This window comes from Tetrao urogallus, assembly GCF_951394365.1.
Source record: "Tetrao urogallus genome assembly, chromosome: 6".
Taxonomy (NCBI): Eukaryota; Metazoa; Chordata; class Aves; order Galliformes; family Phasianidae; genus Tetrao; species Tetrao urogallus.
In genome coordinates, this window is record NC_136819.1 from 13,224,445 (window position 1) to 13,240,559 (window position 16,115).

General features: G+C 41.7%; 1 protein-coding gene across 1 annotated transcript in view; it reads left to right on the top strand.

Annotated features, from left to right (window-relative positions):
- Nucleotides 1–15,802, top strand: part of OSBPL5 (oxysterol binding protein like 5) — a gene marked incomplete at both ends in the record, with an annotated part of 160,799 nt that extends 144,997 nt beyond the window's left edge. The window contains 11 exons of the mRNA XM_079537607.1: nucleotides 105–203; nucleotides 1,144–1,240; nucleotides 2,194–2,292; nucleotides 3,691–3,788; nucleotides 5,293–5,382; nucleotides 8,485–8,621; nucleotides 11,563–11,748; nucleotides 12,269–12,407; nucleotides 13,569–13,698; nucleotides 14,280–14,382; nucleotides 15,667–15,802. Coding sequence (XP_079393733.1) covers nucleotides 105–203; nucleotides 1,144–1,240; nucleotides 2,194–2,292; nucleotides 3,691–3,788; nucleotides 5,293–5,382; nucleotides 8,485–8,621; nucleotides 11,563–11,748; nucleotides 12,269–12,407; nucleotides 13,569–13,698; nucleotides 14,280–14,382; nucleotides 15,667–15,802 — 1,314 coding nt within the window. The remainder of the gene's footprint in view (nucleotides 1–104; nucleotides 204–1,143; nucleotides 1,241–2,193; nucleotides 2,293–3,690; nucleotides 3,789–5,292; nucleotides 5,383–8,484; nucleotides 8,622–11,562; nucleotides 11,749–12,268; nucleotides 12,408–13,568; nucleotides 13,699–14,279; nucleotides 14,383–15,666) is intronic.
- Between the last annotated feature and the right edge of the window lie 313 nt (nucleotides 15,803–16,115).

Below are 16,115 nucleotides of genomic sequence, written 5' to 3' on the forward strand. Positions count from 1 at the left end.
TCTAGAACATAAGGGGGAAAATTACTACATTATTTTGAGGCCATCTTTGTAAAGATGGCTAGCATCTCTTCATTAATAGCAGATTTTGGTTGCTTTCTTTTCAGGGAATAAAAAAGCCATACAACCCTATTCTTGGCGAGACATTTCGCTGCTGTTGGTTTCATCCTCAGACGAACAGTCACACGTTTTACATAGCAGAACAGGTGAGTCACTGTATTTGGATGTTCAGGTGCTGCAAGCAGCAGTCCATTTACACCTCCATCCATAGGATCACTCTTCTTATCTCATTCTGTGAGAGGAAATTGCAGTTTTGTTTAGACATCCAGAATGGGAAGTGTTAAAAACTAGCTACTGATCTTTTTTCTTTTCAGATTTACTGAGATTAACTTGTACTTTGGCAGGCACTCAAGATGGTAAAAGCAGCTGTCCCATCTATAACTTTAGTCTCTTCAGTGGTAGACCTTTCCCATGGAATTCTTCTTCTTTGTTTTCTTATTTGTAAGAAAATATTGTTATGGGTTGTGTTGCCACTGTCAAAAGGGGCATAAAATAGATAATCAAATCCTATTTTCCTTTATTTCTAGACTGTTGGTAATGATCTTACTAGGAATAAATTGAAGTCTTATCTCCATATCTTTGGAGATAAATGAAGGGCAATACTCACAAGGAAACTGGCCTGACAACACTTAGTATGAGATTTATAGTTTTAATTAAGGAATTAAGGACTTGTGTGCATTCTTTTTCCCATATTTAATCAAAGCTTCTTGTATGTTCAGTTGGTTTGTTTTGCTTTGTTTTATTCAGTCGCTGCATCCATGTCAGGGATGTTATTCAGTTGTTCCCCAAAAGTTCTGCACAATCATTTATTGTGTTGAAAATCTGATAGTGTACATTACAGCCTAAAGTGATCTCAAATGCATAAGGAAAAGAAAATGTAGCATGGAGGAGAAGAGTTGCAGAAGAACTCTGTCTCCCATATGTAACTTTTCCTTCACGTTAACATTAGTATGAACAGGGCTCAGAGGAACTTGTTCAGTTCTGTGATCTCTGTTTTACACTTTTTCTGGATGTGTGCAACACCTCCTGAAGATGCTGCTTAACTTAAAAAAACTGCTCATCTGTGCTTATATTTATTTCTTCCAGGTCTCCCATCATCCACCAGTGTCAGCTTTTCACGTCAGCAATAGGAAGGATGGGTTCTGCATTACTGGCAGCATTCTAGCTCGATCCAAGTTTTATGGTAAGACATTAATCCTAGGCGCCTTCCAAGTAACATAGTTGCACTGTTTTTGTTTGTTTTGTTGTTGTTGTTTTCTTTCCCAATCACTTCTGTGTATGTTGAGAGTTAAGAACAAAAAAGTTTTGGAGCATCTGCTAGTATGCTCTGATTCCCTCTCCTAGCTCTCTGGGGTTTTCCCCTTTTCTGCCATTTCTGAGAGAAATCACACTAATGTTTGCTTTGAACAAGTGTATCAGTTAGGCATCTTGACAGCTTTAAAGAAGTGTTCTTCCAAAAGCAAAGGTTTATAAGGATGTGTGGACACTTTGCTGTCAAGTTATATTTATACACTCACAGATGAGGATTTTTTATAGCTATCTGATCATCCAGATGATTTTTGCAACAATTGTCTGTATGAATGCTAACTTCTTGATTTATCTAGCTCTCAGATTTCCAAGAGTGGAAACCTCCAGAAGGACAGTACAACTGTAGGCTTTGAAACAGCATTGCTATGTAAAATAGTTTTCTGTTCAGATGAACACCTTTTATGTACTACCTTTAGTTGCACTTGCTGAAACACTTCTTAAAAGTTATTTCTGTCTTTCTGGTGAAATTATTTATTTGGAATACTACATGTTAGAGAAGTTGTGAGAACAGAAACACTTGAAAGAGTTCTAAAGCATTGGAGCTGCTTTCTTCTGTAGTGCATCCCGCAAGTATCTTAATCTAATGGCCTCTCTGCAACATGGGCTAAATACCAGAGCAAAGGAGAGCTTTGCAGAGGAGAATTTATTAGAACTGCATGCTTTCTGCTGTAAATGATTTACAGGGTCCTCGGTTAGTTGCATCTCATGTTACTTCTTTCATTAGTGTCCTGCATTTAAGTGTACATATTTTGCCAGTGTAGGATAAGATGAATGACCGTGTATATCAAGAATTATTTACATAAGTGGTTTTGTTCTTTTAAATTGCAGGTAACTCACTTTCTGCATTGCTGGATGGGAAGGCAAAGCTTATGTTTCTAAACAGAGGGGAAGATTACATAATTACAATGCCATATGCCCACTGTAAAGGTAAGTTACGACTGTTCGAATAGGAAGGAAACAGAAGGAATAACATAGTATTGTGGGGACTAACTTTGCTCTGGCTCTTCTGCCATTTCAAAAACCTCAAATTGCAGGAATTAGTTCTAGGAAGCAGTTGTTCTGTACATGAGTCACAGGGCTCAGCAGAGGACTGGTGATCCTAACAGAAGTATTTTTGCTTTGTTTGTACAGTGCTGAGGACGGAATTTGACTTGCTCTAAGTTAGTTTCAACACTACGTAGAAAGTGTAAAATACTCTATATATGCACTGTTGTTGGTAAAGTGTATGTGAAAAGAGCATTTATTTTGAGGGCATAAAATTCTTCTAATGTTAACGTAGAAATTAATATGTTGTCTGACTTACTGAAAATAAAGGATTAAAAATTCCTGACTTCACTTCTACTTTCTTCATTAATCTGTGATATTCCTCAGTGCACCAGCTTTCTACATGAGGCTGGGTACTTGTTACTGTGTATGAAAACAATGCTATCTTGGCTCTACTGAGCATAATGTGCGCTGAAGCCCAAGGGATGGCTGCCAATTGATTCCCTGCTGTAACTTTGCATTTCGAATCATAGAAGCACAGAATAGCTTGGGTTGGAAGGGAAGTTGAAGCCCAGCCAGTACCAACCCCCCACCGTGGGCAGCACTGACCCTACCAGATTAGGACGCTCAGGGCCCCGTCCAGCCTTCTTGGAACACCTCCAGGGCTTTTTCCTTAGAAAGTTAGCCTTGGCCACATTGGAACCAAAGTAATAAAATCACTCCTGTGATTTGATCTAATTTTGCTTTTTGCATATTTTTCATTCTGCCATGTTGATCTGTAAGCTAATCTTTGTGGCACGTATAGCAACCTGAAAACAGTAACTTCTTTAAATTATGTTCTCTGTGAGCTATTCATGTGTGTAAAGTTCTGTTGCTGATTTTTCTGTTTCTACAAATAACCTTCTCAGAAAAAGGTAAGCAGGCATACGAAGGAATGCTCTACACAATTGCTAGTCCCCCAGATTCTTCTGAATCCCCTTATAGCTCCTGCCTGCCCTAACCACTCTATGAGAAACAGGTAGAGCACAAGCATAAATGAAGTTCCTGGGCACAACTTTTTAAAATTTGCCCTGTCCCACTTTCAAGTTGCCACACAGGCTCTGTCAGTACCTTTGAGCCAAGCTGTTTCCTAGCTGATGTAATAAATGGGGAATATGGACTCAGGGAGGTTTCCTTGTCCCTAGAGTAAATGCTCATTTCCTAGAAACTTTAGTTCCTGTTAAGTTTAAAAACTTAAAACCAAGTAGCAAATGTCACAACACATCAGTGAGATCTGGTTTGAGTTCAGAAAGCAGATCATTTCAACTGAGGCCTTTCATAGTTGTTTTTTTTTTCTTTCAGGAATTTTGTATGGTACCATGACAATGGAGCTTGGAGGGAAAGTTACCATTGACTGTGAGAAAACTAACCACAGGGCAGAACTGGAATTCAAGCTTAAGGTGAGAGACATCTTGACCTCCTTTTGAATGGGTCTGCCCCTGTACACCAGGCAAGATTTGGCCCCACACACCCCATTATTTCTGCCCCACAAATGCATGTATCCTCCAAGAGGTATCCTACGCAGAGAGGAGACATAATCACTCAGTAAGTCATGTCTACTACAGTTTGGTGGTGATTAAGCCTGAGTTATATGCTGTCTGTTCACTGCCAGCTGACTGGCTACTGGTCAGATGCTTCTGATGGTCCGGCAATGACAATGTGGCTTCTGTTTTGAAAGGTGTAATTATTTTTGGTTACTAAATAATGTGAGATGTGCAAGCTATTTTGAGGCAAGTCAGGATGTGGATCTTCAGTGTAACTCTCCACTAACTGTCACATTCATACTCATACCTAGCAGGTGTTAAAATTAAGTGTACAAGGCTACAGAAACTTGCCTTGATGATAAGGGAAGAGCCCATTTTTGGCATCTAATTTTGAGAGGCTGTCATGCTGAAGTTGAACTGTTGTTGCCTTGTGCTGAATTATTCACATAGCAGTTCTCTCCCCTAGAAAGCAATCTATCATATGCAGAAAAAATGGAGATGTGTTTAGGTATTTCTTTAGTTACTTGTGTTGAAACTTGGGAGAGAAAGTTAGGACATCTTTTCTTGGATAGCTAACTTACTTTCTAAGAAGCGTCTGTTTCCCTTCTGTTCCAGCTGTTTCTTGCCTGTGCATAAAATGAAACATGGCAAAACTGGGAGCCTGCAGGACTTTATAGTTGCAGCATTAGCTGACATAAATGTGGGATATTTTAGAGGTAGGGATTTTTGGGGGAGCATAAAAAATTATGCAGAAGCATTATTGAACATAGCAGCTAAAATGCCTGACGTAGGGGGCAGGAATGGAAGAACTGGTCACAGGATCACTGCGGTTTCCTGTGCTTGGCAGGCAGGAGGTGAGGGGAATTTTCCATTGTTCTGAGAATCTTTTCCTTGACTCTGGAAATACCCTTTTTGTTGTTGTGGTGGTTTTTTGTTTGTCTGTTTGTTTGTTTGTTTGAAACTGCTGGGCTTCTTTGCGCTGGAGACTTAACACAAATGAAACTATCTGTAGTGGCCCACTGCTGTTGCTTTCCCATAAGCAGGAAAAGTCACTCCTGCTTCTCCTTTTCTGCAAGTAAAGTGATGCAAACTGTAATGTGATTCTGGATGATAGGAAAAACTTGGCTGTATACATACATCCTGATATCTAGTTGACATAAACCTACTTGCAATGAAGGTGGTGCCTTGCATTGCTGAATGTTAATGTACTAGAAGACTTATCTCCCTTCCTGCAGTTCACACAGTGATTTTGGTTATGCAGACAGAAGAAGGGTGCAGTGCTAGATTGTCTAAATCCGTGTTAGGATCCATTCTGCTTTTCTGTAGGTTGCACTTTTCCTTCCCCACTACTGAATAACTGTCTTTGCCTCCCTTTCATTCTCACCAAACTGATGGTATTTTTTCTTTTCTCCCCTGACAGCCTTTCTTTGGTGGCAGCACAAGCATTAATCAAATCTCTGGGAAGATTAAATCAGGAGAAGAAGTGTTAGCAAGTCTCGATGGACACTGGGTAACACAGATAATCAAAGTTTCTGACAGTTTAAATGCATGTGGCAGCAGGATGTGTGGGAGGGCTGGCAGCATTTGGCAGGCTCCCAGCCTCAGAGAAGAGCCTAGAGAGGGCCAAATTCTGCCTCCCCACACCATCCCCAGGGAGCACAGGCATACTGAACTTTCTAGTCCTCACCTCTCAAGGTCATTTATGCTTCCATAGTCCCAACCACCTGCAGTGGAGGTAACATTTGCGCTTCCAGATCCTGGACCAAAGCTGAGACCTGTGAGGAGCATTTCCATTGAAGCCAGTGGTTCTGTATTTAGGGTCCCAGGCCTAGGACAGGCCCTGATGGCAGTACACAAAAGAAGGGAGATTTTTGGCCTTCAAGTGATTGTGAAAATCATGAAGCTTCTTTTTGCCTTATGTTCAGTACTTCCCTAGCTACAACAGTGTCAAGAAAGAGTTTCATGGGTTTTAAAATTATTTATTTTCACAAGTCTTTATGGTAGGAGACTGTTATTTCTCTGTTGATAAGATAAAGGACCAAAACAAATTAAGACGTGTCTATGTGTATGGACAATTCAAACCAGCAAACCAGCCAGCACCTTTGCACATTGACATCCACAAGTACGCCAGTCAAAGGCATCCTTAAGCTGAAGCCCATCAGTAATAATGTTGCATGGTATAGACTGAAGCTTCAGTTCGGGCCTCCTGGCAACTGAGACAGAAGCCCTAGCTTTGGGTTTACTTATGTATTTACCTCAGCTACATCTTTGGGTTTACTTATGTATTTATCTCAGCTACATCTAGGCACCTACATTTTCATTACAGTTGACCTATTTTCCTTTTTCAGTCCTTAGAAATTGTTACTTCTGAGACAACATTTATCTCTCTCTGAAGTATGCATTTAAAATAGGTGAAGTGTGCCTGAGTAAAGCCTTTTTCTATAGCGAGGACTACAGTGTAGCCATTGGTGGAGTAGTTTTCTAGAATCACAGCTGGACTCCTTTCCCCTAGCAATCTCCCTTTTTGCATAAAAAGCTGATGACTATTTGAAATTAGGGAGTTTTGTCCGTTCAGTTTGTGCACGAGGATGTTGGCTTTGTGTGTCTTGGTAGCTTTTCCATTCTGAGCTAACTTTCCTGCCAGGTGAGATTTGGCAATTGTGAGTTCTGCTAGCCCCGTTGTCTTCAATGGGTCCTCTGAACACCACATACAAGAGCATGTAATTGAGTGGCTTCCCTGGGGAACCAAGCCACAGGATTACACGCTGCTCAGCTTCCTGCCTTCTGTGGTTGATTTTTATCAGTGAGAAAATAATTTATTCCTCCCTTTCTCTTTGTGCTAGTTGCTTATGGTGCACAAAATTAGAATGACACATGGAAGAAATTAAATAGCTTTGAAAGAGTGCCTCCATAAGCTACAATTTGGAGTTGCATGCTGTGAATAAGGGTAGCTGCCTTGCAGCAGTACGGATGTTGTTTGTTCTGCTTCTTCCCTGCTGAGAGTGCTGATCTGCTCTCCTGAGTTCTCCAGGCTTTTCTCTGGTATTGTTCAGTTTCCTGATAGAGACCCTCTCAGATGAAAAACTAGTTCTTTGCCTCGGGCCTTGAAAACCCGCTTGAATAAAGAAGGGAAGCCAATTACACAAGAGTCAAAGTAGCAGGTGAGGGCTTTCATGTGTCACCTACAGGTGCTCCTAGCACATTTGATAGTGCCTGCCTCCTCCCACACACAGCTGGAGGGTTTTTGGGGACCTGACACTGTCCTAGAATTGGTGCTTCAGGACATGGCAGAGTATACAATCAATGAATATACAGATGATCTAGTATATCCAGGAGTTTGGCTGATGTAATTATTATACTAGAATAGGAAAGAAGGACACTCACCCTATCTTGAGCTCACATGGTAAACTCCAGTGGAGTGGATCTCCAGAACAGATCCTTCCCTCCTGGCAGTCAGCTCTTAAATGGGTCTAGGAGAGGTAGAGCCAGGCTCCACCCCTTCCTGCAGCACAGGGGAATTGCCTTCACCTGTGCTCCCAGGGCTGTCTCATTGCTCAGCTCAGGTGATCAATCAGAGGTTCAGGCTGTGATTCAGCAGCCCCGTATAGCAGAGGAAAGTCCTGAAGGAGACTTTGAGGAGGGATGAGAATCCCTCAGGTTTGAAGGAGTTTTGTGGTAGAAGGCCTGAGAAATAGGACTTTAAAAAACTAAGATGTGTATTGGGGACTGTGGCAGGGGAAGAAACACAGCAGCTGGAACGTAAGGAAATTAGGCTAAGCAAATAGCAATGACCAAAGTAAGGTCTGTGTGATACTCTTACCATGGCCAGGCAGCTGAATAGCACCAATATACGTATGCTGTTCAGCAGTGCTTAAGTCACTTGCAGTCAGCATTGTGCTGTTCACTGTATGTTCTGTAAACTACCCAGTCTGGCTTTGTGGTGTTGGTGTGTCTGTGAGCAAAGCTGGAAAGAGGCTTAAGTCTAAGGAGAGACACAGCAAGGTAGTCTGGCGAGCCTCAGGTTGGAGAAGTGCTGCTTAATGGTTACCAAGTAAATTGACAAGGAACAGGGATGAAAGACCAGAATCATTTTGTGAAGTACTAAATGAAATTCACCAGCTATATTAAAAAAAAAAAGCTGGCTAAGCTGAAAAAAAAAATAATGTGAAGTAACTCAGATTTAGCTGCTCTTTCTAGAAAAGATGGTATTTCAGTCATCTTTGTATGAGATTTCAGCAATGAAAAATAGAAAGATTGGAAAAGGAGATGGGAGCTTGTTGATATATCTAGGGAAGAAGCAGGGAAAGGATAAACATCAGGGCTTTTGTATGTAGCCTTTTCTGGGCACAAGCTTGACAAAAGGAACCTGGTTTCTTTCTAGCTCTCCTCCGATTAATTCAGCCAGTGTTTCAGGAAATGCCTCTCCTCACTCATTTTAGAAACTTTCAGGAAATGACAAGTGAGATCTAATAGAAGAGAGGAGAGGGAAAAAGCTCTCTAACCAACTCCTGTTCCTGACCATTGTGCAGAAGCTGCTTCCATTTGATATTATTATTTTCTGTCTTGTGTTTCTCACTGTCATTAACCTTTTCACTTATTTTTTTCTTCTCAGGATGGGGAAGTACATATAAATGAGTTGAAAAATGGGAATGCAGAAGTGTTCTGGAACCCAACTAGTGAAGTACGAAAACAGAGGCTGAAGCGCCATATTGTGTTATTTGAGGAGCAGACTGACTTTGAGTCAGAAAGGTAAGAAGCCCTGGGTGTGTCTCACTGCCACTTCCTCGGAAAGCAGAGGAACTCAGCAGGGACTACAAAGGCTCTGATTCCTCAACGCAATACAGAAATGCAATACAGAAAATTAAATTTGCCTGCATACGTTATCACCCAGCTACCCGTTTTGCTCCAGTCTATTAACTCTAAGTATTTCTGTGAAGTATAGCTCTGAAATAACCAGGAAACTGAACCTAGAAATGGTGAAAGCTACGTTCTGTCTGCTGAAATAATAACTCTTCCTGGAGTCTCTTACAACCAATGGAACATAAAGTGAAAGAGCAATATGTCAACATGGGGTCAGTTGTCTTGTTAGGAAGAGTTGTTTCAACCACGCGCTCTTAAACTAATTGTAGGAATCGAAGATGATCAGGAGACTGGAGCACCTCCCCTACGAAGAGGAGCTGAGGGAGCTGGGCTTGTTCAGCCTGGAGAAAAGAAGGCTGCGGGGTGACCTCATTGCAGCCTTTCAGTACCTAAAGGGAGCCTACAGATGGGAGGGGAATCAACTCTTTGAAAGGATTGATAACTGCAGGACAAGTTATGGTTTTAAGTTGAGGGAGGGAAGATTTAGGTTGGATGTCAGGGGGAAATTCTTTACAGAGAGAGTGGTGAGGTGCTGGAACAGGCTGCCCAGAGAGGCTGTGGCTGCCCCGTCCCTGGAGATGTTCAAGGCCAGGTTGGATGGGGCCCTGGGCAGCCTGGTCTAGTATTAAATGGGGAGGTTGGTGGCCTTGCATGTGGCAGGGGGGTTGGAGATTCATGATCCTTGAGGTTCCTTCCAACCCTGGCCATTATGTGAATCACGTAGAAAGTCCTGGAATGAGCAGAGCAGTAGTTTGAAGCACAGAACAGGGTTTTATGAGAGTATAAAAATAAAAAGATATTTAACTGTGTCTCATTATCTCAGCTGAGATCTCAAATAAATTCTGTACCAGATGTTTTAAGGTAATCTAGGTTACCTGAGAACGCAGTCTTGGCGTATGGCTTAGGAAATGGAAGAAGTAACTGCCTGATGCAGCAGGTTGCAGAGCATCCCTGAGCTAGTTCTTGGGGAAGAACAGATAAATTAACATCAACAGATAAATTGACATCATGTGGCACTGCATTCAAACCAGCTAACTCTTCTACCTCATACCCCAGTCCAGCACATGCAATTTGCTTCCTGGCTCTGCAGATTGACCACTTGCCTGTGGACTTCTAATTTCTGTGTTGCATCACATCACATTAAGATGATTTCCTTTTTCGTGGTAGAAAATGAGACCAAGTGCAAATAAACACATGTGAGCATTTAGTTTCATTTGGACAGCAGTGAGCATTATGGGCAATAAAGTCAAAGTTTGTAATTTACACTAGTGCAATTGCCTTTATTGAAGATTAGACTGGAGCAGATTTGTTGTTAAATTTCTGATAAGGATTCTTTTACAAGAGAAATCTTAGCTGTGGGGATAAAAAATCTCCATTTCTTTAATTACATAGGTACCATTTGACTCCTTTCGCTAGAGCGGAGATTAACAGTGGCTCTTGTATCCAAGGGAAGAAGGCAGAAAGGAAAACTTTGAAAATCTCTATCAGACATTCCACAGAATTCCTAATTTTGTTGGCATGTGCGTGCATAAATTACCGTCTGATTGAGGTTATGTTCTGCCTGAATTGCACAGTCTTTCCTGCAGTGCTGACAATCATCTATTTTCACATACATTGAAGAATCTCTGAAGCACATGCCAATATGTAGCTCACCTCGATGAGCCTCGTTGTCTGACATGTACAACTCTTGATGGAGTAATTTCCCTTTGTCCAGTGATACTATTTGCATCCTTCTGGAGTTCTTCAGTGCAAGGACCTACTCTTTAAACTGTTGCATTCCCGAGAGCTAGCTTTATGCCACCATATTATTTTCTCAAATCACTATTCTTGTTCTTCCCACCCCCACCTTCATCACTCTGAGCTTAAATTTAGTTTCCTTCCTTTCTTTCTCTGAGCAAAGATTCATACACAAGAAATTTGGAATGATGTGCCAAGGCACATCATTGTCCCGTGTCCCTCTGCTTTCAGTCGATCATCTAAATGGCTCCTTGCTTTAGAAGTGTTGTGTTCGTATACTGTGATAGAAATACAATGAAATAATCAGTATCGCTTTTAAATTAGGAGCCTCATGGCAAGCTTCAAATGAAATGCAGCAGTGCATTCAGCTTCTAAAGATAGAGGTGGTGTTTTTGTAAAGCTGAAACAGCCTGGGTCTCTGATCCCTATTCTAATCAGTAAGTCACCCAGTACTGTCCTGGAAGAACTAAGATTATATCAAGTATTTCCAACCTTAAATGAAGATTAGAGTGTTTAATGGAGGTTAGAGAAATTGTAGAGAGGACTATCACATCTTGGCTATAGTGAAAAGGTGGTAATTTTTCTCTAGTTCCCCTCCTCAAGACAGAGGCTCAGTGAGATGTGATGTGGCAGAACCACTATTTTCTGGCAGCAAACAGAAGTATGAGTGAAAGTCTGTGTTCATGCTTTTCATTTGCAAGCATAAGCACGTGTCCATTCCTTCTCAAATCAGCTTCTGACAAATCTGCCTGCTATTCCTGTATTGAAATACAACATTGCACATGCAGCAGCAAACCTTGCACGTAAATTCATCTTCCATTGCCTCGAAATTTTAAGTATAAAGCCTGTGTTTTGGAGAGAGATATTAATGCAAAGGTTTCTAGTAATGTTATTTGAGGGAAAATTCCCCTGATCACTATATACAGCATTCATTGTTGCTATTTTCATAACATTCATTTAATTTGCAAGCCAATCCTGTTGCAGTTCCTCTGGAGGACTAATAGACCAGAAAAGTGCCTGCTCTAGATTTCCAGCTGGCACGATAAAGTGCTGTTTCTAAGGCAGTTTAACTTGTTTCCTTGTTTATTTGTAGGCTTTGGCAGCACGTTACGAGTGCAATAAACAAAGGTGATCAACACAAGGCAACACAGGAAAAATTTGTGCTGGAGGAGGAGCAGAGGAATGCTGCCCGGGAGCGAAGAGAGAATGGCACGGAATGGAAACCGCTGCTCTTCCAGCATGATTCCACAACTAATGAATGGCGCTACAAATACGAGGAGTGAGTGGTGGTGGGACAGGGGGTCATGAACAGAACTCTCTGCTCGGGTTCCCAGGGCTGCAAGTGAGATCACAGACCTATAATTTGGTCCTGCCATTCCCCAAACTGTACCTGGGGTTTGTGCTCTCTGAGCTCTGTTGGATGCGCATTTCTGATACAAATTGGGAACAGCTGGAATTGGTGGATTGGCAATGGAAAATCATCTGTGCCATTGGCAGAAATATATATTGCTGCAATCAAATGTGGAATCATTCAGAAAAGTTTTTCTGCACTGTGCAAGTACAGTTCATAACTGAGCTCTCCTCCCGAGCCATGAAGGGCGAAGCCTCTGGTGACTCATTCATTTCTAGGAGCTGTGTATGTAGAGGATTATCTGTTACTCCACATCCAGCATCTGTGGCAACTCTTGTTACTGTCAGGGATGAATTTATCCCATAGTGCATGTGGAGTCTGTGCGTTGCTCTTAATATTCCTTGTGCTATTCTTCCTTTTCTGATGTTCTTTCTTTTGGTATTGAAAGTTTAAGACCTTGGGATCCTTTGAATGATATTGCCCAATTTGAGAAGAATGGGATACTGCAGACCATGGAAAGACATTTATCTACAAGGATGTCAAACCATAAAACAACATGCATAAACAATCAAATTACGCGGCACAAGGTAAGAAGCTTGCTTGGGGAAATATTTTTTTAATTGTTTAGATAACCAGCCCTTGTCTGCAGCATTTGCATTTGCATTCAATCTAAGCACAGCACAGATTGAAAGGTTTGTTTTGTGCAGATACAGCTTGCCACTCTAGACCTGCAGTATTATACAACCATTAACTAAGTACAGTTCTTGTTTGACACATCCTATTTCTTCTGGCATTTTTTCCACACATTGTTACTGACAATGACTCTTATGTTGGGTTTTGTGTGTGACTCAGCTGAGCTTCTAAAGCAGAGAACTTCCCACAGTGAGGATATGGTCAAGGTACTGGAGTGCACAGCTGCTCCTGCAATTTAAGTTTTGGACTTGGCCGTTTGCCTTTATCACTTGTGTACTCTTAGGACAAGAAACCTGTGATCACCATTTATATTAAGTAAGGATGATACCATTGCTTTCTTCTTTGGAGTAATCTGTTTTCTTTCTATTCATGTATAATGTTAATTATTCAGTTGTAAAATATTTTGGAAATGTTGAACTGCTGAACTAGCAAGATGTTAATCCATGTTACACTGAAGAACTTGTGTCTTATTTGGAAAATACATTGAAATACACTGAAATGGGAACATCTCTGAAACAGTAGGAAAGTTGAGGTTCATAAGGCTCATAATTGCTTTTCAGACCCTCAAGCAAGAAGTGTTAGGAAACAATGGGTTTGATTTATCCATTCAAGAAACATGAAGGAACTTTTAATCAACTTGAAGAAATCAAGCATAAAAGTTCTGTGGTTTTTAAATCCTTCAGACAATTCCTGAAAAATCATTCCTTGAAAATTTGGTTTTAAGGTTTTCTTTTCATCCTTTCTCTTACGGATCTAGTTGGTGGGTACACATCTCAGCAAAATTCACCACTACTATCTGTCAGTTACAGCTAGGACAAGAATTGTTTGTATGAGTTTATGAAGGCTTTTATCATTAGAGGAAGTGCTTCTGTGTGGAGCATGCTTGTAATATCCTTAACTAGCTGACAGGAGTCCAACTACCAGGAGCTGCTGAAACTTGGAGACTTGGCAATCTCAGAGATATTCCCCAGCACCTTGAGTTATACCATTTAAAACCAAACAGAAGTGTTCAATTTGGTTGTGACTGTGTCTCTTTTAATTGCTGTTTTATCCAGAGATCTACCAAAGACTGCAGACGTCGTAAAACCAGTGATCAGCCATCCAACCACAGCCAGAATACAGAGAGCAGCTGTTCAACACCGGAGTCTGTACAAGAGCTGTCAGATGATGATGGCAAGTATCTAGGTATCAGTGGGTCAAACTTTCATGTTCTTCTTCCTTTGGTATCTTATTCCTTGAGCCAGCTCTTGAACATTTTCCAACCTGGTTAACAATGCAGATCCATAGCCCACAGGCAAACACGGAGAATGTTCTGCTGTTGTGTTTTCCTTATGCACATCTACTCCTCTTCCTGCCTTATGATGTCCATGCCATAAGGGCCTGGGACAAACACACTGGAAAAATACACTGAAATTCCAGCACACAGGAAGCATGTTTCATTCTTTGTTCCCCTTTCTCAGTCTTTGTTGGAAATAACCATGAGTACTTCAGAGATGGGGTCAGATGCAAGTCCTCCATTCCACTCCTCTTAGCTGGGGAAGCTGCTGTAAAAGATTTGCCTGAGAAATTGAAAGGGCCCCCAGACAAGTGCCACAGGACCCCTACCAAGGGGGGACGACTCTGTCATCTGTTCCCTTTTTCTCCATGTTTCCTTCTGAAAGGATACCTCTTGACTGTGATGATTTGACTGCAGTCAGCTAGTTGCTAGATGAGCCTGGTTTGTTTTGTCACCACCGCCATTATTGTCTCTCAATACTTTGCCACAGGGTTTGGTAGTCTGTGCACTCAGTGTGGGAAAGAAATGAATCACCTGAAGGAAATTCGTTCAGCCGTCTTATCTCTGCAGAGAGCCCAACAGGAAATACACAGGTAATAATTTTCTCTCACCAAAGCAATTACCTTAATGGGGTAAAAGCAATCTGTGGCCTTTGGAGTGTCCTTGTCAGCTGCAGGTGCAGCTAACAACTACCTTAATAGGTAACCTGGTAGCATACTGGAAAGGCAAAACAAACCCTAAGTTGAAATAGTAATCTCTTTGTAAGGCTCTCCTTATGGAAGCAAAAAGCATCACTGCGGGATGTTATGTTTTCCCTTGGCACTCCCAGCTGTGGAACTGCTGTGGAAGCTGGGAGGGGATAGATAGAGTCTTGGCTATAAATAAATCTCTGCAAACAAATCTCATCAGCTATTGAGTGTGTTATCGACTTTCTTGATTTGCAGAGACATGGGCACATGGTCTGAATACTGAGCTTCACGGTGTGAAAAGCACTGCATTCTCTCTTTTTGTGTGAATTGCTAGGTTCACTGAGAGAAACGGAGTGCACCTGCTTAACCTACTGCTAGCAGAGGGCTCTGCACTGCAGACTGCTATGGGGAGGTAGGGCAGGGCAGGGTGAGGCAGGTATGGTACCAGTTGTATCCAATCCAGGGAACCTTGGTGATTCCTCGGTGCATGAGAACTATTATCCAGCTCTACAAAATTATCAATAGAGCAGGATCATATGCTAGACTCACCATTTCTGGATGTTGAGGCAATTGCTTACATGATTTTAATTGTTCTTTGCTGCTCTTTGAAGTGTACAGAACTAATTCTTGACTGAATTTTTATACCATTTCATAGTGATATGACAAGGAGGAATGGTTTTAAACTAGAAGAGAGGAGATTTATGTTGGATATTAGGAGGAAATTATTTACTCAGCAGGCAATGAGGCATTGGCACAGGCTGCCCAGAGAAGCTGTGGATGCCCCATTCCTGGAGATGCTCAAGGCCAGGCTGGATAGGGCCCTGGGCAGCCTGAGTTGGTGGGGGGCAGCCCATGGTAGAGGATGGGGCTGGGTGATCTATAGGGTCCCTACCAACATAAGCCATCCTATGTCTATGATCTGTGAGTAGTGTTGCAGTAAGAGATTTCTTAGGTTTTGTGCCGTTACACCTCCTCATGCCAGCCAGCATGCTTTACTTGATCCAGCAGCACTTGGAAGTACTTAAACTTTCTGTCAAGAGGGGGAGAGGAAAGTCTGTAGGACGCAGTAGCATACCCATTAGGGTGCCTCTTAAGTGCTGGGATCCTTGCCTGTATGGAAGCTCGGGGGCTCTGGGTGTCCATTCATTCCTTCCAATATGCAAATAAAAATATTTCTTTCTCTTCCAGAAACCTCAGCGCTCTGAACAAAAAATCCTTCCACAGGAAGGTCTCTTCTGGAAGCTTTCTGCTGGACTCTCGCTGTTGGTTTCTCCTTTGCATCTTTCTTACATGTCAGCTATTCATTAATTATGTCTTCAAATAAATGCACCACGTTTGGCAGCAATAACGACTACTGGCTGCAGGAAGGGGGGGCACTCATACGATGAGTCCAGCGAGGCACCAAAGCACTTTAGAACCAACGCAGCAGAGATGGAAGAAAGTTGAAAAACAAGATGGAAAAGGGACCTAGGAACATTGTTCCTGCAGATTATGTCATTTTTGCCTTTTACATGTACATCTTCAAGGACCTCTTAACCTGTATGGGCCTTAATGCTGAAGCCAAATGTAGCTTTAATCGTGCAATTTGTTTTCTACGTTTCATCATTTTCTGATGCAATTACTAATTACCCACCGGT